The 23,567-nt window shown below is 39.4% G+C and overlaps 1 protein-coding gene across 5 annotated transcripts; it reads right to left on the reverse strand.

The window, feature by feature from the left end:
- Positions 1-22,517, reverse strand: ZNF510 (zinc finger protein 510). Of its 5 annotated transcripts, none has more exons than XM_004048313.5 (6): positions 22,428-22,517; positions 20,394-20,639; positions 19,183-19,241; positions 7,958-8,084; positions 7,570-7,665; positions 1-4,609 (listed from the first exon to the last, which is right to left on the reverse strand). In XM_004048313.5, the coding sequence occupies exons 2-6, from the start codon at positions 20,461-20,463 to the stop codon at positions 2,913-2,915; spliced, it is 2,049 nt and encodes a 682-aa protein (XP_004048361.3). In that variant the 5' UTR covers positions 20,464-20,639; positions 22,428-22,517; the 3' UTR covers positions 1-2,912. The 5 variants fall into 5 exon arrangements, with proteins under 5 accessions (XP_004048361.3, XP_018889575.2, XP_063552666.1 ...); XM_019034030.4 differs by having other exon boundaries at positions 1-4,606; positions 22,428-22,511; XM_063696596.1 differs by having other exon boundaries at positions 1-4,606; positions 21,976-22,485.
- Between the last annotated feature and the right edge of the window lie 1,050 nt (positions 22,518-23,567).

Genomic DNA, 23,567 nt, shown 5'->3' on the forward strand with positions numbered 1-23,567 from the left:
TCAGATAAAGAGACCTTTATTTTGTACAGTACATGGTACTGTAAAAGTACCATGTACTTTTACCATGTCACCCAGTGTCACATGGGTGATTTTTTGCCATACCAGTAAAATGATCCAGGTAGCAACGGTCACAATCTGGATGGAGAAAGCTGTCGGCAGCTTGATTCCAGTCAGTCTTATCAGAAAATAGTCTCTTATTATGGGCATCTACCTGAGCAACCCAGATGGTTGAACTAAGCAGCTGTGACTTTTACCCCCACTGTACAAAGAATGAAAGGGTGCTTTTTAATCTGTAATTTCCAATTAGAATATCAAATATCTAGGCCACATCCAGAGCCAAGGCTTAACAAAAATGTAACAAGGTTTATGAAATGGAGTATTGGCCAGAGCTGAGAACATCCTTGTGCTCTTTCCACTGAGAGGAGTGACCGCTTCACTTTGGGTTTGTTAATGGCACTGAGTTTGAACACACACAGGATCCTAGTAGTTTCAGTTGGCGAAAGCATCAGTGAGCCAGGCCCAATTACAGTAACCTCTATGAATTGAGGGCTCTACTAAGCCAGCAACTTTGCTTCGTTCTGGAAAGAGGTGATACATTATTTCCCTTCTAAGAGACAGCTACTACTATTGCCTATACAGCTGACATACTGTGGGGCCAGGACAGCTGCTTTCCTGAATGCCCCATTTTCATTCCACAAGTGAGGCTTGCTGGGTCCTTTTCATTTTGTTAGTTGTTGAGTCCAAGATGACAAACTCCCAAAGTGGAATTTTAGGTCAGAACCCTCTACCCAGGGAAGAGATATCCAATGTGTAAAAGAGCCCAAGAGTAAACTAACAGCTGCTTTTCAGAAGGGGTGGACCTGGTACCCTTGTCAGGGAACCAAGTCAATCCCCTGGCCCCCAGCTCCCAAGGGCTGCCCCCTTTTGCCTGAAGTTTCAACCCACAAAATCACCAGTCACAGAGACTTGAAGCCCAAAATGATCAGAGCTGTTGGACCTCAGAGGTATCTTTACATACAATTATTTCTGATTAGAATTCTATGACTTATGTGAATTACAGGGAATTAGAATTCTCTCTATAACTTACGGGAATTAATCCCTACTATACTTTCAGATGTAAACATAACTGTAGTACACTCCACTGGCCCAAAGTACCTCACCCATAAAGTTATTAAATTTGTTTGCCTTCCCATTGCCAAACCCCATTAGCTAAATCTAGGTGTCCTGTACCCCCACAGGAACTAGTTAAGATGTTTGCCTTGGGCATGGATTCAATAAAGCCATATAAATCTGAGTCCCTCCCCTCCCTGGAGGTTTCCCATAATACTTGGGTGGGTGCCAATGGCCTTTGGAGCCAGGGAAAACTCCTTAAAGCAGATATAGCTGGGGTATATGGAAGTGTCAGGAGGTGTGGGGGCAGTACCTCTGTGCAACTAAGGCACACTTACGTTGAACTGCACAGTGGCTGCTCATCATTCAGCCAGAAGACTTTTAGGTTCATGCAAAGCCCTGTATCAGGTGGTACTATCAATTTCATTACATTGAAAGGATGTCTTTTCCACAATTCTCTGATCATATTTGAGGTTCTCCTTGACTCTCTAGCGTCCTAATAAGGTTTGTGCCCTCTGATTGACTTAAGCCTGGCTTACACAGAAGCTTTCTGCCTTCCTAGCAGAAGATAACTAAATTATGTGTAGAAACAAATAGACTCAAACATGTGAAAGCTCAACAGAATACAGTAGTCCCTGCTTAACTACAAGGAATGCTCTCCAAGAATTCCAAGTTGATGTTTGAAACCACGGGTATACTGAACCCTGTATATACTATATTTTTTTCCTACATATACACACGCCTATGATAGTTTAATCTCTTGCTGTGCCTAATTTATAAATTAAGGACTAATAATAAAATGGAATAATTACAACAACATGCCAGAAATGCTCTTGCAATTTCAGGCCATTATTTAGTAAAACAGGGGTTACTTGAATACAAGCACTGTCATACCCTGACAGGTGATCTGATAACTAAAATGTCAAGTAAGTGACTAACTGGCAGATAGTGTATACACTGTGGATATGCTAGACTAAGGAATGATTCAATAACCCTCATGGGAGAGCAGGAGGGCATGAGACTTCATCCCACTACTCAGAATCGGGTGCAGTTTAAAATGTAGGAATTGTTTATTTCTGGATCCATTTAATAACTTTAAAGTGCAGTTGACCATGGTTAATGGAAATTGCGTAAAGTGAAAATACAGATAAGGGGGGACTACTGTATAAGCTTAAATTTTGCTCACATAATGTTCAACTGGGAAAGACACAGGAGAGGAGAATTTTGCTACGTATATTCATTCAGGCACAGAGTTCTTTATCTTGTACCATGCCACATTAAAGCACGGCACCAAGTTTGTCCTAGAAATGATATCCATTTTGTTGTGACAGGGCCCTGGTAATTTGTTAGGGAAGTCTGTTTCAGACTGGGATGTGATATACATCATGGACATCCACATCTTAGTAGCCAGTCACAAAGACCGACCTGGATGAAAAGGAGATTGGGAAATTTGGACTATGTGCCTGGAGTAAAATGAAATTGGTGCTGGTGAAGAGATTACCAGCCTGTGTGATGTGTGAGAGCTATCTAATAGGGTATGACTTCATTCAGGCCTATCCATAGTACTCTGAAAACAGAAGCCTGTGTGAATTCTTTGATACACTCTGAAGGTTGCCTTTTGGACACAATTCTTCCTGCATTCATCTTCATCTGGTTTCTTTCCTATGTGAATTCTCTGATTCACAGTGAGGGTTTACTTCTGGGACTGTCTTCTTACATTCACTACTCTCAATTGGTTTTTTGTGTATCTCTGATATCAAATGGCATATTCCTTTTGTCAAAAGGATTTTCTAGTTATTACATCAATAGGGATGATTCCCCTCTCCCTGAATTTTCTGGTATAAGCTTAGGGTAGACTTCTTACATAATTTCCCGTATTCATTGCATTCATAAGATTTCTCCCCACTGTGAGTCCTCTGATGTATTCTGAGGTTTGATTTCTGGCCAAAAGTTTTCCCACATTTATTACACTGAAAGGGTTTCTCCCCTGTGTGTATTCTCTGATGATCACTAAGGATTGCTTTCCGGACAAATTTTTTCCCACATTCATTACATTTAAATGGTTTCTCCCCAGTGTGAATTCTTTGATGCACTCTGAGAGTTGATGTCCGGGCAAAAGTTTTCCCACATTCGTTACATTTGAATGGTTTCTCTCCCGTGTGAGTTTTCTGATGTTGAATGAGATGATCTTTTCGCCAGAAGGATTTTTCACATTCATTACACTGGTAAGTTTTCTCCCCAGTGTGAGTTCTCTGATGTATTCTGAGGTTTGACTTCTGGCCAAATGTTTTTCCACATTGATTGCATTGAAAGGATTTCTCCCCTGTGTGAATTCTGTGATGATCTCTGAGGGTGGACTTCTGAACAAAAGTTTTCCCACATTCACTACATTTATAGGGTTTTTCTCCTGTGTGAATTCTTTGATGTCCCCTGAGGGTTGACTTCTGGACAAATGTTTTTCCACATTCATTACATTTATAGGGTTTTTCTGCTGTATGAATTCTCTGATGAGTACTGAGGTGTGACTTCTGGGAGAAAGTTTTTCCACATTCACTACATTCAAATGGTTTCTCTCCTGTGTGAGTTCTCTGATGTTGAATGAGATGTCCTTTCTGACAGAAGGATCTCCCACATTCATTACATTTATAGGGTTTTATCATTGAGTGACTTCTCCGGCGAACTCTGTGAACCGATGTCTGGTAGGATTTCTTATTTTCATGATATTCAGAGGATTTAACCCAAGTCTGTGTTCTGTCATTACTTACCAATGGGTTCTCTTCTGTGACAGCTGTTTGAGGATCAGTGAGGTGTGCCTTTCTGTTGAAATTATTTCTACTTGAATTTAATTCATAATGTTTTATACCCATATTAAGTTTATTATATTCCTCCACAGTTGACTTCTCAAAGGATTTCCCACATTGATTAAGATGCAGGTGTTTCTTCCCTGTGCCAGTTCTCTTGTGGTCAAAGAGAGTTTTCTTATCACAATTTTTCCTAAATTCATCATCTTTAGAGGCTGTTTCTCCTGTGTGAGGACTCTTATGTTTAACACAGTTAGCCTTATCATTAAAGGCTTTTCCAATTTTATTACATTCAAAAGCTTGCTCCAAAGTTTGAAACTTTGGATGCTTGGGAAGATTTTCATTATAATTGAGAGCTTTCATGTTTTTATTATGTTCATAAAATTTCTCTCCAGTCTGAGTTTTCTCAAAGTTAATTTTGAAAAGTGAATTCTCACATACATTACCGCAACCTATTTTCTTTGTTGAATAGTTTCTATTATTAATGATAAATTCAGAAATACTTTGCAAATTCACTTCCCATGAGTCGCATTTGCAGGACATTTTTGTTGAAGCAACAGCAGCTACATGCAGAGTAAATGGTTTCCCCAAAACTTTCTCTTCCTCTGTAGTCAATGTTTTATTATTGATACATATTGCTTGCTCCAAGTGTTTGATTTTCTTGTTCTGCTTGATCAGGTCATCACCTCTGTAATCTTCTAAAACAGAAATATTGAAAACATCTTATGACTCTTACATTTTCTGTGGGTAGGGCTTATCAACATACAGCCTATGTTGCACCTAATTATTTGATTTATCAAGATTAAATAATTCAGATGTATGTGTGTGTAAATATATATATCTCAGACCACCCTCCTTTAAAAAATAATATTGATATAGTGCAAATAGGAGAGGAAACTGGTAATGAATACGTATTTTGCATGTGACTAGTAAGATTTTCCTAACTGGGTAGATAGAGGAAAGAAAATAAAATAAAACTTAAGCGTTTTATAGGGGTAGTTATTTTAGGGAGCAGGAAAAACAGAGAATGGGATAAATACAACAAAAACTCTAAATGTAAGTAGTATAACAGGGAAAATCAGGAGATAACAGGAATTTTGGAATAGACTCAACAGGGAGGGGGTTTAGAAGCTGAAAGTAAATTACAGTCTAGGTCTTGACATTATCTAGATTATAATGGTTAGAATAGTCTATTGTCTACATTCTTACAATTTGATATCCCTCATCAATTCAACATCAAATTAAATTTATAACAGCACCAACTCCTTTATGATTAAATGAAAAAGTTTATAGCTCTAACCTGTCTTATGGTTGTGATTCATAGAAATACAAGCAAGTATAAAATTGTTGAAAATAAAATCCATTCATGCAACTAACTTAGATGCACTGCTCCATTCTGGCTGTCATAGCGTTGATTTATTCCATCAGAACTAAGTGCTAAGTGAACCTGATCATCCCATCCTGAGTTTCCACATTTCAATCTGACATGAGGGGTACAATTTTAAATAGGGTATCACAGAAAGTTTTACTGTGAAAATGACATTTAAGAGAGGTCTGGATTCTTTATGCATTCTAAATGCCTATCCTTGACAGGTCATATTGCAAATATCATCTGCCACTTCTCGCTTACCTCTTAACATTTTATTAAGCATGAAACAATATACATCTGCATAAAACTTTCATGTGCAACTTAATACTATTAAGTGAACACTCATGGAATCAGAAACCATGTCATGAAACACAAATGGCTCTGCAAAAATCCCTGTTTACCTATGCTTGGTTACAACTTCTCTATGCTTAGAATTCACCAGTCTTCTAATATTTATGCAATAATTTCCTTGATTTTCTTCCTAGTTTTATCACCAATATATGAATTCCTAAAAATGTTGTTGAATTTTGCCTGCTTCTGACCTTTACATAAACATAGCCATATATGCATATTTTTTCTTTTGGTTAATATTATGTTTGTAATCAGTGTACAAGATTTTATGTGGCTGTATAATTTTTCCTTAAAGAATACAACTGTTTCTCCATTCTACTGTTGATGAGCACTATTTTTGCCAAACATAAACAATACTTCCATTAATATTCTTTTATGTATTCCAGAGAATATAATCATATCTTTTTGTCAGTCATACAGTTAGAAAAGGAATTACTTGGCTACAACATATGCAAAAGTTTACCTTGATTAGAAAACATCCTGGTGGGATGCAAAGGCATAAAAATGATGCAATGGACTTTGGAGACTTGGGGTGGGAGAAGGGTGGGAAGGGGGAGTGGGAAAAAAGACTACAAATTGGGTGCAGTGTATACTGCTTGGGTGATGGGTGCATCAGAATCTCACAAAACACCGCTAAAGAATGTACTCATGTAACCAAATACCACCTGCTCCCCAAAAACCTGTGGAAATTAAAAAAAAAAAAAAAAAAAAAAGAGGCCAGGCACAGTGGCTCATGCCTGTAATCCCAGCATTTTGGGAGCCTGAGGCGGGCAGATCACAAGGTCAGGAGATCAAGACCATCCTGGCTAACATGGTGAAACCCTGTCTCTACTAAAAATACAAAAAATTAGCTGGGCATGGTGGCGGGCACCTGTAGTGCCAGCTACTCGGGAGGCTGAGGCAGGAGAATGGCATAAACTTGGGAGGTGGAGCTTGCAGTGAGCCAAGATTGCACCACTGCACTCCAGCCTGAGTGACAGAGGGAGACTCCATCTGACAGAGGGAGACTCCATCTCAAAAAAAGAAAAAAGAAAAAGAAAACATCTTCCTGATACCACAGTGGTTTTACCAGTTTATATTTCCAATCAATCAGTGGATAAGGGTGTCTAACATTCCATATCCTCACCAAGACTTGGCATTGCCATATTTGTAAACTCACTTCATATCTGTTATTTCACCTCATATCTCACTTCATGTATTATTTTGTACTCCATGAAAACTAATGAGATTGAACACATTTTCAAAGATTTACTGGGCATACATATTAAAAAGTTCTTGTTCAATGTTTTTGCCCATTTTTCATCTGGGTTGCCTGTCTTTTCCCACAATGACTTGCAGAAGTTCTTTACATTTTCAGGAAGCATATCCTTTCTAAGTTATTTGCACTACATACATATTATGCTAGTCGGTGGCTTGTCTTTTCACCCTTTGAATAATATATTTTATTAACAAATTTCTTACTTTTAATGGAATCAACTTTATTAATTATTTTCTTTTAACTGCTGCTTTTTGTGCCTTTAGGCTTTCTTTCTTTTTTTTTTTTTTTGAGACGGAGTCTTGCTCTTTTGCCCAGGCTGGAGTGCAGTGGCCCGATCTCAGCTCACTGCAAGCTCCGCCTCCCGGGTTCACGCCATTCTCCTGCCTCAGCCTCCTGAGTAGCTGGGACTACAGGCGCCCGCCACCACGCCCGGCTAATTTTTTGTACTTTTAGTAGAGGTGGGGTTTCACTGTGTTAGCCAGGATGGTCTCGATCTCCTGACCTCATGATCCGCCCGCCTCTGCCTCCCAAAGTGCTGGGATTACAGGCGTGAGCCACCGCACCCGGCCGCCTTTAGGCTTTCTAAGAAAAGTCTTGCAATATTTAGGTGTTCACCCCTAAACTGACCTGGAGTCTAACCACTCCTGCAGAATTATGTCTACTACTGCTCAGTAACTCACTTGGGTGACTCTGGTTTGAGAATTCCTCCTCTGAGAACCAAGGCTCTTCTCCTTGCTCCAACTTGAAGATCACCTCTGGTTTGAAACGGCAGTACCCTGTTAATAAAACACAATCGAGGACTTAGACCAGATATATGAGATTTTAGTCTCCAAAAGTGGAAGAAAATACAGCTTTGGAAGCAGTATCCTGAAAGTGCTCCTTTGCATTTATCACTGGGAGTTGACAACACATTCTTTCTAGTCCTCGACAGGGCATAGTTACTTTGGAATCCTGAATGAAAAGCCTAAATAATTTAAACTTTAAGTAAACTGTTCACATGTATTGGCACTTAAAAAAGAAATACCTTCTATATGGAGTTACAAGGGTAAGTTATGTTTACATGCTTACCCACTGAGACGAGGTTGCTGTAGTTCTCCAGCATCACATCTCTGTACAGATTCTTCTGAACAGGGGCCATTTGCTGCCACTCCTCCTGGGTGAATTCTATAGTCACGTCCTTGAATGACACTGATGCCTGTAACAGTACATTTCTATTCAATCTGAAGGGTTCAGAATTAGATGATGTAGAAAATACCCATGAAAACGATTCTTATCAGGTTTAACTCTAAAAAGCTTAAATGAATATAAGGGATGCCTATTTTGAATCTAATTTAATCTTAGACTTTGAAGGTATTAAATTGGTAAAAGTTTTTATAGGAGAGGTGCAGTGGCTCATGCCTGTAATCCCAGCACTTTGGGAGGCCAAGGTGGGAGGACTGCTTGAGCCCAGGAGTTCAAGACCAGACTGGGCAACACAGCAAGGCCCTGTCTCTACAAAAATTTTAAAAAATTAGCCAGGTATGGTGGTATGTGCCTGTAGTCCCAGCTACTTGGGAGGCTGAGGCAGAAGGATTGCTTGAGCCCAGGTGGTTGAGGCTGCAGTGAGCCATGATCACACTACTGTATACCAGCCTTGGTGACAGAGCAAGACCTTGTCTCAAAGAAAATGTTTATAAATGATCTATATATATTTATGAGTTATATACATATACTATAAATAGATACATTAGTAAAACTTTTTTTTTAATTCTTATTTTTGTAGCCAAAAAATGTAAATAAACTTCCTACAATTTTTATTCCATCCCAACAGACTACCCTGGGCATACATCATGGCAGGAGTCAGCAAATTATGGCCTTTGGGCCAAATCTGGCTTGCCAGTTTTTTGTGTATGTGTGGTAAAGACAGTGTCTTGCTATGTTGCCTAGGCTAATCTTGAACTCCTGGCCTCAAGTGATCCTCCCACCTTGGCCTCCAAAAGCTCTGGGATTATAAGTGTGAGTCACTGTACCTGGCCACTTGCCGCTTTTTAAATAAAGTCAATTGGCACACAGGCACACCCAATCATGTTGCATTGTTTATGGCTGTTTTGGTGCTGAAATAGCACTGAGAAGTTCCATCAGAGACCTTATGATTGTCAAAATTGAAAATATTTATTACTTGCCTTTATAGAAAAAAATGTACCATTCTCTGGACTAAATAATCGTGTTAAAGAAAAGATAAAGTATAATACAACAACAAAGGAAACATTATATATATAGGGATTATGGAGATTGAAAGTAAAAGGATGGAAAAAGATATACCATATAATCAAAACCAAAAGATAGTTGATATGATTGCATTACTATCATATACAGTATATTTTAAGGTAAGAAAGAGGTATAAAAAATGTGTAACGGGCCGGGTGCGGTGGCTCATGCCTGTAATCCTAGCACTTTGGGAGGCCAAGGCAGGCGGATCACGAGGTTAGGAGTTCGAGACCAGCCTGACCAACGTGGTGAAACCCCATCTCTATTAAAAATACAAAAATTAGCCGGGTGTGGTGGTGAGTGCCTGTAATCCTAGCTACTCAGGAGGCCGAGGCAGGAGAATCGTTTGGACCTGGGAGGCGGAGGTTGCAGTGAGCTGAGATCGCGCCACTGCACTCCAGCCTGGGTGACAGAGTGAGATTCTTGTATAAAAAACAACAACAACAACAAAAAACTGAATAACGATTTGTAATGACAAAACAGTCCTTTCAATAGAGGATACAACAAATCGCAATTGCTATGCACCTGGCAAACATAGCGTCCAAATAGCATTTCTTATTATTCATGGATTACGTATTTGTAAATTCACACACTAAAATTATTTGCAACCTCAAAATCAACACTTGCAGTTATTTTGCAGTCATTTGTGGACATATACAGGAAGGTAAAAAATTTGAATTGCCTGACCTACATGTTCCCAGATGAGGCTCAACAAGGTGATCTGCTTTCTTGTTTCAGCTCTGATACTGTAAATAAGTGTCCACTTCTCAGTCTATTTAGTGCCATATTTACTGCATTTTTGTGCTTTTTCTTGATGATTTCACTTTTTCTTTGTTTTTTTTTTTTTGAGACAGAGTCTTGCTCTGTTGCCAGGCTGGAGTGCAGTGATGCGATCTCGGCTCACTGCACCCTCCGCTTCCCAGGTTCAAGCAATTATCCTGCCTCTCAGCCTCCTGAGTAGTTGGGACTACAGGCACGCGCCACCATGCCCAGCTGATTTTTGTATTTTTAGTAGAGATGGGGTTTCACCATGTTGGCCATGATGGTCCCCATCTCCTGACCTCGTGATCCGCCCACCTCGGCCTCCCAAAGTGCTGGGATTACAGACGTGAACCACTGCGCCCGGCCGATTTCACTTTTTAAATGGCCTATATGTATAACAGTTATGTGCTATCTAGTGTGCCTATGTGCAAGAAGCCTGTGGTATGTCTCATGGAGAAAATATCTATGTTAGATAAGATTCATTCAGGCATTAGTTATGGTGTTGTTGGCCATTAGTTCAATCATTATAAACCAACAATATTAAATAAGGTGTCTTTATGCAGAAAGACACACAAAAAGATTACGTACTGACTGGCTGACAAAAATGTGACTAGAGGCTTAACCCCGTATTTCTCCTCTGAGTAATGGTTCAGTATTTATTAGTTCAGTGTTTGTAGTGACTTTTTGGAACATTACTACTGAGAATTATGAGAACTGACTGTATATAAACAAAAGATGACAGAAATGAGATATCAATCTACAATTTTAATTAGTGATTTTAATGTAACTCTCCCAGTAACTCATAGAAAAGCAGACTAAGAAAAACCAACAGGGATATAGAACAGGAGTCAGTGAACTACAGCACAAAGATCAAATCCAGCTCACCACTACTATTTTTTTTTTTTTTTGTAAATGAAAAATACCACCACTACCAATTTTTTTTTTTTGTAAATAAAGTTTTCTTGGAACACAGCCACATTCATTTGTTTATGTATTATCTATGGCTGCTTAACACTACAGCTGCAGAGTTTGGTAGATGCAACAGAGACTGTATCTCTCACAAAGCCTACTATCTGACATTTACAGAAAGTTTTCTGACCACTGATATAGAAGATTGAAAAGACATAATTAACCAACCTGACTGACATATATAGGATAACCTCTGCATAACATAATTCTCTGGTTTCCTTTGCACATTAAAAAAAAAAGGACAGTCTATCTCACTAAATTGCAAAAAATTACAATCATACAGCGTAGCTTTAGATCTTAGCTTAGAGATGTAGAGAGCTGATAAAAGCAACGCTAACATCCTTACAAGAACATAGCTGGGAAAACAGAAAATTAGTATCTTTTTTTCAAACTATTAGGAGAGAGACAGGCACCTGCAGGGAGAATCAGGATGTGCTCATTTGCTTACTGGAGCAGATGCTACTCAACTCCATCTAATACAATTAGGAAGATAAAACTAGAAAAATTTAACCTGCTAAAGGCAAATGTGTACTAGTTTGAGTGTGTGAAGTCCCTGGGGGCCATACACATAGGTGGATTTTCACCTTGCTACAGGATCAAAGGGAAAATCAAAAGAGAAATGAGGCCGGGCATGGTGGCTCACGCCTATAATTCCAGCACTTTGGGAGGCTGAGGCAGGCGAATCACTTGAGGTCAGGAGTTCGAGACCAGCCTAGCCAACATGGTGAAACCCTGTCTCTACTAAAAATAGAAAAATTAGCCAGGTGTGGTGATGCGTGCCCATAATCCCAGCTGCTCGGGTGTCTGAGGCAGGAGAATTGCTTGAACCCGGGAGGCGGAGGTTGCAGTGAGCTGATATCGCGCCACTGCACTCCAGCCTGGGTGATAGAGCGAGACTCTGTCTCAAAAAAACAAAACAAAACAAAACAAACCCCCGAGACCCAGAAATTAGAAAATACATTGAGATTACTCACAATGAATACACAAAATACCAAAATGCATGAGATGCAGCTAAGGCAGTGCTAAGCGTGAAATTTATAGCTGTAACACCTATATTAAAAATGATCCCAAATCAGTATCCTAATTGTATACTTTAAGGAACTAAATGAGGTGGGGACCTTACTACTAACCTTACAAAAATAAAAAAAACAATAAAGAATACAGTGAACTGTATAGCAACAAACTACATAACCGAGATGAAGTGGACAAATTCCTAGAAACACACAAACCACCAAAATGGACTCAAAAAGAAACAGAACATCCAAACAGACTGATATAAGACTGAATCAGTAATCCAAATCCTCCCAACAAAGAAAGGCTCAAGACCAACTGTCGGTCTTTAAATGTTTGGTGAATTCTACCAAACATTTAAAGAAAAACTAACACCAATCCTTCTCTAATTGTTCCAAAAAAAGAAGATGAGTGAACATTTCCTAACTCATTCTATGAGTTACCTTGAACCAAAGCCAGATAAAAAAATCACCCAAAAACTATGATATGTATCCCTTCTGAATATGTGTGCAGAAGTTTTCAATAAAATACTAGCAAACCAAATCTTGCAACAAATAAAAAGTACTATACACCATGACCAAGTACAATTTATTTCCAGGAATGCAAGGTGGCTCACCATAAGAAAATAAATCAGTGTAATATATCACAATAATAAAATGAAGAAAACAAGTCACGTGATCATCTCAACTGATGCAGAAAAAGCATTTGACAAAAATATCCTTTCATGATAAAAACAAACATTTAACATAGTAGGACTAGAATAGAACTGCTGCAACACAATAAAAAGCATTTCTGAAAAACCACAGCTAACATAATATGCTAGGCTAAAAAACAAGAAGGTTTCTTCCAAATATCAGGAATAAGACAGGGATGCCTGCTTTCATCATTTCTATTCATTATACTGGAAGTTCTAGCTAGAGGAAATAGGTAAGACAAAAATGCATCCAAATTGGAAAGAAAAAAGTAACACTATCTCTATTCTCAGAGACCATGAGATTTAATATATGGAAAAGACTAAGGAAGCCACAAAAAACTATTAGAGCCAATAAATGAATTCAGCAAAATTGTAGGATACAAGATGAACACACAAGAATCATTTATCTCTCTAAATACTAGCAATGAATAATAAAAAAGAAAACAATTCCACTTACAATAGAACAAAAAATAATAAAATAGGAATAAATTTAACCAAGAAGGTACATGACTTATACGTGAACACTAGAAAACATTGCTAGAAGAAATCAGAAGACCCAAATAAATGGAAAGACACCTTGTGTTCATGAATTGGAAGATTTAATATTGTTAAGATGACAATACTCCCAAAAGTGATATACAGATTCAGTGAAATCTATATCAAAATCCTAATGACCTTTCTGCAGAAATGTTGAACCTACAATTTATATGAAATTGCAAGGGACCCTGAATAGTCAAAACAATCTAGAAAAAAAAGAAAAAAAATTGGAGGGATTACATTTCCTGATTTAAAAACTTATTATAAAGCAACAGTAATGAAGAGAGTGTGGTACTGGCATAAATACAGACATACAGATCCACAGAATAGCACTGAGAGCCCAGAAATAAACCCATACATTGGCCATTTATTAGGGAAAAAATAGTTTTCAACAGATGATGCTGGGATAACTGAATCTCATCAAAATAATGAAGTTGGACTCCTACCTTATACTGTATTTTAAAATTGCCTCAAAATAGCCAGGCATGGTGCCTCACACCTGTAATCCCAGCACTTTGGGAGGCTGAGGCAGACAGATCACTTGAGATCAGGAGTTCATGACTAGCCTGGTCAACATGGTGAAACTCCGTCTCTACTGAAAAAATATAAAAATTACCCGGGCATTGTGGTGCATGCCTGTAATTCCAGCTACTCGGGAGGCTGAGGTGGGAGAATCACTTGAACCCGGGAGATGGATGTTGCAGTGAGCCAAGATCGTGCCACTGGACTCCAGCCTGGGCAACAGACAAAGATTCCGTCTCAAAAAAAAAAAAAAAAAAATTGGCCTTAAAAGGGATCAAAGACCTAAATATAAGAGTCTAACTGCATGACTCTTAGATGAAATCAGGAGTAAACCTTTATGACCTTGGATTTGGCAATGACTTCCTGGATATGATACCAAAGAAAAAAAAATTGGACTTCATCACAATTAAACTTCTGTGCAAAGGATACCATCAAGATAGTGAAAAGAACCTACAGAATAGGAGAAAATATTCACAAATACTACATTTAATAAATGTCTAGTTGCCAGAATACATAAAGAACTCTCATAACTGAACAACAAAAAATGTAATCCAAAATGGGCAAAGGACTTGGATAGACATTTCTCCAAAGATGATAAACAAATAGCCAATAAGCGCATGAAAAGATGTTGAATGTCATTAATCAAGGAAATGCAAATCAAAGTCAAATGATACCACTTCACACCCACTAGGATGTCCATAATTTTAAAAAAAGGGAAAATAACAAGTGGTTTTAATGATGCGGAGGAAGTGGAACCCTAATACACTGCTGGTGGGAATGTAAAATGGTGCAGCCACTGTGGAAAACAGTTTGGCAGTTACCAAAAAAGATAAGTCAAGAGTTACCATATGAGTCAGAAGTTCCTTTTCTAGGATTAGTCCCAAGAGAAAACAGGTGTCCAAACAAAAACTTGTACATGAATGTTAATAGCAGTACTAGTCATAACAGTGAAAAGGGAGAAACAATCCAAATGCTCATAGTTGAATGAATAAACAATGTGGTATATCCACACAATGGAATATTATTCAGTCACAAAAAGGAATGATGTACTGATACGTACAACATGGATGAACCTTGAAAACAGTATGCTAAGTAAAAAGGATAGTCACAAAGGGCCAGGTGTGGCGGCTCACACCTGTAATCCCAGCCCTTTGGGAGGCTGAGGTGGGCGGATCACCTGAGGTCAGGAGCTCGAGACCAGCCTGGCCAACATGGTGACACCGCGTGTCTACTAAAAAAAAAAAAAAAAAATAGAAAAATTAGCCAGGCATGACGGTGGGTGCCTGTAATCCCAGCTACTTGGGAGGCTGAGGCAGGAGAACTGCTTGAACCTGAGGGGGCGGATGTTGCAGTGAGCTGAGATCGTGCCATTGCAATCTAGCCTGAGCGACAAGAGCAAAACTCTGTCTCAAAAAAAAAAAAAATATAGAAATAGTCACAAAGATCACATATTATGTGACTTCACTTATTAGAAATGTCCAGAATAGCCAAACATATAGAAACAGAACACAGATTACTTGTTGTTTAGGGCTGAGATTGTGTATGTCAGGATGGGGGATGATAGCTAAATGATACGGAATTTCTTTTTGAAGTGACGAAAACATTCTAAAATTGATTGTGGCAATGACTGCACAACTCTACAAATATACTAAAAACCACAAAATTGTACACTTTAAAAGTGTGAATTATATGGTATGTGAATTGTATCTCCATAAAGCTGTTAAAAATAAAGGACACTAGAATAAGTAGCACGATTTGGATTTTCTATATCCTGTTAAAGAAACTGAGTTCATGAGCAAAAACCAGGCACAAGAAAAACTCCAATGCTAGACTACCTCACAGGTATATTTTTCCAAACATTTAAGGATGAAATAACAGCAGTCTTAAACTCATTCAGAGAACACAAAATGAATAACTGTTTCCAAACTCATTTTTTGAGAATATAATGTTGACGCCAAAACATGACATGACATGACAGAAAAACTGCAAGCCAGTATCTTTCCATTAATGTAGACACAAAAATATTAATTGAAATATTAACAAATTGAATCCAGAAATAACTTAAAGTGACAGCACTACCTTATCATGTGGGAATTATCACAGGAATGCAAGGTTGGTTAAACATTGATAAATCTATCAATATAATTCAGCTCTTTAACAGACTAAAGGAATAAAATAATATGATTATCTCACTAGAAGCAAGAATAGCCATCTGACAAAATACTCATGCATGATAAAAAAAAAAAACTCAGGAAACTAAAAATAAAAAAGGGAATTTCCTTATTCTAATTAAGGACATATACAAAAAACATGTAGTTAAAATAAGACTCAATGGTGAAATACTGAGTACCCCTCAGGTGAGGTATAAGACAAGGATTTCTATTATCACCATTTGTACTAAACATTCTACTGGAAGTCCTAGCAGTAAGGCTAAAAAGAAATTAAAGATATAAAAACTGTAAAGGAAGAAGTAAAATTGTCTTTATTGCAAAAAAAATTTTGCACTTTAAAATCCAAAAGAATCCACAGATAAGCTATTAGAATGAGTGAATTTTGTAAAATGCCTAGGTATAAGATCAATACTAAAAAAATCCATCGTATTTTAATAAACTAACAATAAACTGGAAAATGACATTTAAAATGCAGTATCATTTGTGCTATTATCAAAATAGATCAAATACCTAGGAATAAATCTAATAAAAGATGTGAAAGACTTCACCTCTACTCTGAAAAACTTTCCATCAGGATTTTCTGTGAAAATTGATAAAACTTCCATGAACATGACAAGGACCTAAAATAGTAAATAAATTCACAAAATTCGTGACTTACTATAAAGCAACAGTAATTATGACAGTGAAGTACTAGCAAAAAGATAAACTAATTGGACCAAAGGAAGAAAATATACAGTCTACATTAGACCCGCATACAAGTCACTTGACTGACAAAAAACAGCTGCAATTCAGTTGACAGAAGATGGTCTAACAAATGGTGCTAGAGCAACTGGATATCCGTATGGAAATATGAACCTTGACACTCACCTTATACCAAACACAAAAGCTAACTCTATGTAGATCAAGCTAAAATAAACAAGTATGTAGTAACAATATAGGAGAATATCTGTATGATCTTAAGAGTAGGGAAAGAGCTTTCAAATATGATACACAAGGAACTGCCATTAAAGAAAAGACGATCTGACCTTTATTAAATGTAAAAACTTTGTTGTCAAAGATATTATTTAAAAAATGAATAAGCAAGCCACAGAATCCAAGAACATTAGTAATGCACACATGGCAAAAAACATTTACTGAAAATATTGAAATAATTCCTACTTAAAAAAAGCAAATAACCCAATTAAAACAGAGTTGAATAGGTACTTTATATATTACATAAAAAGAAAGGATGTCTAAATGGCCAAAACAGAAACAATGGTGCCCAACATTAGTATTTACCATAGAAAAGCAAATTATAAATTTTGATAAGATACCACACTATACAGCCACCAAAATGGCTAAAAACAAAAAGATTGATAACAACAAGTGTTGCTCAGAATGTGGTACAGCCAGAATGCTAGTGGGAATGTAAACTGATTCGACCACTTAGGCAAGCTACTTGCAGTATGTATTAAAACTGAACATATGTTTATTCTATGAACCAGCAATTCCATTTCTAAGTATATCCCAAAAGCAATGAGGACATACCCAAAGACACAAAAGAATATTCACAGCACCCTTATTCCTGATAGCCTCAAACAGGAAAAACAAATGAAAAAATGCACTAAGAGGAGAATGAGGAAATAAATTATGGTCTATTCATACAACGAAATACAGCCCAGTGATAAAAGGGAAATACTAAGATACAGAGCAAAACATTCCCTTGAAAACTGTAAAAGAATACACTTTGTATGATTCTACTGGTATCATATTCAAAAATGAATTTATCTTTTTTCCCTAACATATGAGGTCAGAATTGTGGTTGCCCTGTAGAGGGGAGCAGTGGTGTTATCTTAATCTAGGTATTAAATTACATGAATTTACATATGTAAAAATCCATCCAGTTACACACTTCAGAGTACACTTTACTGGTATTAAAACTGCATCTCAGTTAAAGAACTAAGTTTTTAAAAGGAAAAAAGAGTGCATACAAGAGAAACAAAAATTTAGCAAAATATATATAGTTGGTAATTTGGGAAGGTGGGAACATATTTATTATATTATTTCTTTGTATCTTTCTATATTTGAACAATTTCTCAATTCCTTACAGGAAAAGAAAATTTGGACATAGACTCATACAGAAGAAAGATGATGTGAGGACAGACATCTAAGCCACGGAACAAGGCCCTTCCCTCACAGCTCTCAGAAGGAACCAAACCTGTTGACATCTGTTTTTTTTTTTTTGAGATGGAGTCTAGCTCTGTCGCCCAGGCTGGAGTGCAGTAGCACGATCTCAGCTCACTGCAGCCTCCGCCTCCCAGGTTCAAGCAATTTTCCTGCCTCAGCCTCCCGAGTAGCTGGGATTACAGGCACCCGCCACCACGCCCAGCTAATTTTTATATTTTTAGTAGAGACAGGGTTTCACCACGTTGGCCAGGCTGGTCTCGAACTCCTGACTTCAAGTGATCTGCTCTCCTTGGCCTCCCAAAGTGCTGGGACCACAGGCGTGAGCCACTGCACCCGACCCCTGTTGACATCTTGATCTCAGACTTCTGGTCTCCAGAATGGTGGGAAAATAAATTGCTGTTTAATCTACCCAGTCTGTGGTTCTTTATTATAGCAGCCCTAGCAAACTAATACTAAGGCTCTAACCTTTATCTCCCTCCCCTCTCTTATTATTCCCTAAGAGGAAGTCCAAACTGCAATGGGCAAAGATTCTTAATGGACCTTGCATGCCTTGTTTAGCCTGCTCTCAAAATGCAGTAATCTCCTGTACTGCAACAATGAAAACCTTACCCATTTTTCAGGACAAAATCCTTTTAAACTCTCCACCTCTGATCAACAGAGCCTACACCATCGATCTCTCCTTTCTTTGACAGTCTGTCTACCTGAACGTCTGTTTCCATTACCTGAAAAACTGTATTAATAAAAAAACTGAAAAACTGTATTAATAAAAGCCTGAGTTTGGCACTAAGCCGTCTACTTCCACTGAGGAAAAAGCGGAAGCAACATACTGCATTTATTTCAAGGCTGTTATGAGAAAGATTTGCACTGACACATGAAGACCAACAAAGACATTTTCCCTGACTTTGATAACTTTAGATTCCATGAGGAATCAGCCTGGTTTAAGCTTCTCATCAATGCAAATCTGTAAAAAAATACTGTCTGTCTGGCTCTCTGCCATGGCTATCAGAAAGAATGAAAACTGCAGTTCCATTTTGGAAAATCTGTAACATCAGGGGACCTCCATCTTTCCACATGCCAATTCTGCTGTGCTACTGCCCCGCTTTTCTATATATTCCTTGAATGATTTTGATCCATTTCTACATTTCCATATTAATATGTGGACCCTTAAACACCTATGAAATCCATGATGAAAAAGGTATTAGTAATTAACTCACCTGAGATATGTTCATTTTCTGCTGCTCCTGAAAGAGTGTGGAGAACCGTAAAGGATAACCTGGGGGTGAGGAAGGAGTCATGAGAGATCTGGGCAGCCTCTATCTTACCTGCCTACCAATGTCATCACACCAGCTGGGGAAAAAGGCCTCTCTACAAAAAATGTTCCTTTGACCTTTGAGAAGGGACAAGAAGCACTACAGAGAAAGCACCTCCTGAATATGTGCATCTTTAATATGATCATGTGGATGAACTCTTGCTGTGTGTGTGTTTTTTTTTTTTTTTTTTTTTGAGACAGGATCTGGCTCTGTTGCCCAGGCTGGAGTGTAGCGGTGTGATCTCAGTTCACTGCAACTTCTGCCTCCTGGGTTCATGCAATTCTCCCGTCTCGGCCTCCTGAGTTGCTGGGACCAAAGGCACCCACCACTACACCCAGCTAATTTTTGTATTTTTTGTAGAAATGGGGTTTCACCATGTAGCTTAGGCTGGTCTCGAACTCCTGACCTCAAGCAATCTGCCCGCCTTGGCCTCCCAAAATGCTGGGATTGCAGGGGTGAGCCACCAGGCCTGGCCCCTTGCTGTTTTTCATCAGGCGATTGCAGACTATTTTCCTATTGATTTATTTAAAATGTATGTCTTCTTTGACTAACAACTTAAACAGAATTAACATTAATATTCTGTTAATATTATTTACACCAATAGAAAACACAAAACTGAAAAAAAGGAGATGCTGAAAGACTATTTTAAAATATTTTTGTTCTAACTTATAGTTTCTCAGAAGACTTTCGATAAGACACTTCTGGTGACTCACCTGTGACAGAGTGAACAGCACTGTGCTTTGCTCCAAGCTCTGTCCTGAGTGACCATGGACAAACTGTTCATCCTAGGTTCAATACTTTTTAAGGTTTTAAGAGTCAGAAATAGAAATCCTTTCCTGTATTATCATTTTTGTGATTCTACAGGTTCAGGATAGAGGCAACCTTAGTAAATTTCTAGATGCTACATGTGATGGATGTTGTGTGAGAGTGACTCAGAATCTGGAAAGAGTGAGGCAAGAATGAAGAAAATGGGGGCTCTATGAGGAGGATTAGAGACAATTTCCTCAGCCCTGGCTGGTTATGCCTTCCTTGGAGACCATGGAGAAAAGCCCTCCAGTAATGTGGTTTTTCCTGTGCAGTCTGACAGTCACCCACGCCTCTCAACCCCAGCTTACCACCTTCTGCAAGTTGGCCCACAGTGTTCGGTGTCACACAATCTGTGATGGCTTCTGGATGTGGCAACATCACCAAGTCTGGTGCTCTCTGGGCAAGGGGATGAAGAAGTGCTGCTGGTTGGGCAAATCAAGACCTGCTCCTCTCTGGGTTCTTCTGCATCTGTTTGGAAGCCCTGGTGAGGAGGTCTCTGTTCTGTCAGAGGGCAGTTCTTCGGTGGGACTCCTGTTCCTGGGGCTCCCTCCTTCCTGCAACATAAAGAGCTGCTTTGCTCCAGAGAAGCTGGAGCTGAGGCCTGGGTAACAAATTTATTTTAGTTGAAACTTTCATGGAAAACAGTGTTCTTCACCTCAGCACAACTTACATTTTGGGCTGAATAATCCTCTGACATAAGGAGTGGTCCCGTGCATTGTAGGATGTTTAGGAGCATTTCTAAACATGCACTAGACACTAGGACACCCCTTCTCCCTGTTGTGACAATCAGAAACGTCTCCAGGCCGGGCGTGGTGGCTCACGCCTGTAATCCCAGGACTGTGGGAGGCCAAGGCAGGTGGATTACCTGAGGTCAGGAGTTCAAGATAAGCCTGGCCAATATGGTGAAACCCCACCTCTACTAAAAATACAAAAAATTAGCTGGGCATGGCCATGCATGCTTGTAACTCCAGCTGAGATTACAAGCTGGGAGGCTGGGGCAGGAGAATCAGTCGAACCTGGGAGGTGGAGGTTGCAGTGAGCCAAGATCACACCACTGCCCTCCAGCCTGGGCGACAGAGAGAAACTCAGTCCCCCCTCCCCATCCAAAAAAGTCTCCAACATTTCCAAAGTTCCCTAGGGAGCAAAATCCTCCTGGTGAAGAACTGACCTAAGGCCTTAAACCTGATTCTCTTGGCATTAATTAGAACCCTGCTATCCATGACTACAGCCTCCAATCACATCAACTACTGAGCACTGGAAATGTGGCTAGGGCCACATGTTGAAATAACATTTTGGATACACTGAGAAAACCACAGTATGTTCTTAAAATTAATTTCATGTTTTAGATTTTCATGTAGCTACTAGTTTAACATTTAAAATTACGTATGTGACTCATCTTCACTGCCCTAGAATATCAGACTGACTTCTAAAGACAGAGACAGCAGGGACAGCACAGGAGGTGGCAGGGGCCTCAGTCTAACCCAGAGGCTCTGGAGACATCCCAGAAACCCCACAACAAATACACTTGCCACATAGTAAGATTCTGTCCACGCTGACTTCACAATCATTGTCCTGGGGTTTTGGGGACAATCACTCAGTGCTGTGAAGGCTGCAATGCTGGGTTAGGTAGGTAGGCCATTACAAACAGCCTGATTCGGGGAGTAAAGTGTTTATGTATTGACATCCTAGCTCTCTCATCCTTTGTGAGCTTGGCTCTATCTTTTCACCCCTCCTTCTTCATTTTTAATGATATAAATACGGTGGTTGTGAGAATTAAATGAAAATACTACATGAAAAGAACAAAGTGTCTTCCAAATATAACGGGAATCAACATTTACATGCTGCTTAGTAACTAGCGCTTAGCTAAATGCTTTACAGGGGATGGCTTACCTCTGAACGACACAAAGCAGTTTTTACTAATGTCCTCATTTTCAAACGCTCAAGTGACAGAGCCAAAATTCACGAGGTCCTTCTAGCTCCTAGGCTCGGCCTCTCACCGCAGACCCACGGGCCGTACGCGCTTTGTGGCAAGTTCATGGTCAATACAATAAACGCGCATTCCCCTCCTGAAGCCAGCACCGCGTTTTCCGACGCCTGGCTGCATTCTGGCACCCACACCTCGGCCCGCACCGAGCATCTTCCAACTAGGACTCAGCCCCACCTAACGCCCCCGGAGCCCGCCCCCACCGGCCCTTCTCAGGCTGAGGTCCCGGGCCGGCCCAGGCACAGGGAGCGAGGGCCTGCTTTGGGGGAGTTCCCGGGACGTCGCGTTCCCGCCCTCTGGACACTAGCACATCCCTCCCTGCAGGTCCGCAATCCGCGTGGAGGCCCGGCGCTCTCACCTGAGCTGCGAACCCTCTGCACCAGCAAACACTTAACAGGGAGAAGCCGGAAAGTGGGGTTGACTGCACATGCGCAGACGAAAACGCGCATATCCGTTCCCAGCATGCTGCGCGGTAACCCATAACACGCAAGACTACGTTTCACATGCAGTACGGCGCCAGCTGTCAGTGTTTTTTTGTTTGTTTTTGTTTTTCCCCCAAGATTTATGGAGTAATAACATGGACGGTCCTGATAACTGGAGCCCGGGTTCTGTCAGAGCCCCAGAGGTTGTGGGTTAGACTTGATGACATAACAGCAAATGCAGCGTGTGGTTGCAGAAAGCAAGAGCCGCGGAAGACGTTTGAAAACAATTGGGAAAATTTGTATACGGACTGGAAATTAGAATTATTAATTGTGGCAGCATTGGGATTATGTTGGTAATCTTGCTTATTCATAAAGAGATGTCTATGTAAGTATTTAGGATTGTATTATGTTTGTAAGTGTTTGGGTTTTTTTTTTTTTTTTTTTTGAGACGGAGTCTTACTCTGTCGCCCAGGCTGGAGTGCAGTGGCGCGTTCTCGGCTAACTGCAACCTCCGCCTCCCGGGTTCAAGCGATTCTCCTGCCTCAGCCTCCCAAGTAGCTGGGACTACAGGCGCCCACCACTACGCCCAGCTAATTTTTTGTATTTTTAGTAGAGACGGGGTTTCACTATGTTGGCCAGGCTGGTCTCGAACTCCTCACCTCAAGTGATCCGCCTGCCTTGGCCTCCCAAAGTGCTGGGTATACAGGCGTGAGCTACCACTCCCGGCCCGTTTGTAAGTTCTTTTTAAAAAATAATTAGAAATGGGAAGTATGGCAAAATGTTAAGAATATCTACTTCTAGAATATGGACATGCTTATTGACTATGTGTTGGAAAATTTTGTAATATAAAGTTGATAAAGGGAAAATTGGGACTGTAATGTTACAAGTGTGCCTTTTAACTTAGAGCTGCCACAAAAATACATAAACAGCTTTGTGAATAAAGCCGTAAAATGTAACAAATACTAGAAAATGGAAACCATTATTAACATAAAAGAATAATATTTGTGATCCTCAGTTTATCTCTGGGGGGAAAAAAAGAAAAAGCAAGTAAGCTGTTCAGTATTACATAATACCTG

The sequence above is a fragment of the Gorilla gorilla genome, chromosome 13 (genome assembly GCF_029281585.2).
Source record: "Gorilla gorilla gorilla isolate KB3781 chromosome 13, NHGRI_mGorGor1-v2.1_pri, whole genome shotgun sequence".
In the NCBI taxonomy this organism is placed as follows: domain Eukaryota; kingdom Metazoa; phylum Chordata; class Mammalia; order Primates; family Hominidae; genus Gorilla; species Gorilla gorilla.

What these genes read in the sequence shown, in the direction of transcription:
- ZNF510 (XM_004048313.5), bottom strand. Translation starts at nt 20,463, where the DNA reads ATGTTGCCACATCCAGAAGCCATCACAGATTGTGTGACACCGAACACT. An exon ending in CAGCAACCTCGTCTCAGTGG is followed by an intron (nt 7,666 to 7,957) that starts GTAAGCATGTAA and finishes TTTTATTAACAG; the next exon opens with GGTACTGCCGTTTCAAACCA. An exon ending in CTCAAACCAGAGTCACCCAA is followed by an intron (nt 4,610 to 7,569) that starts GTGAGTTACTGA and finishes TTTCTGTTTTAG; the next exon opens with AAGATTACAGAGGTGATGAC.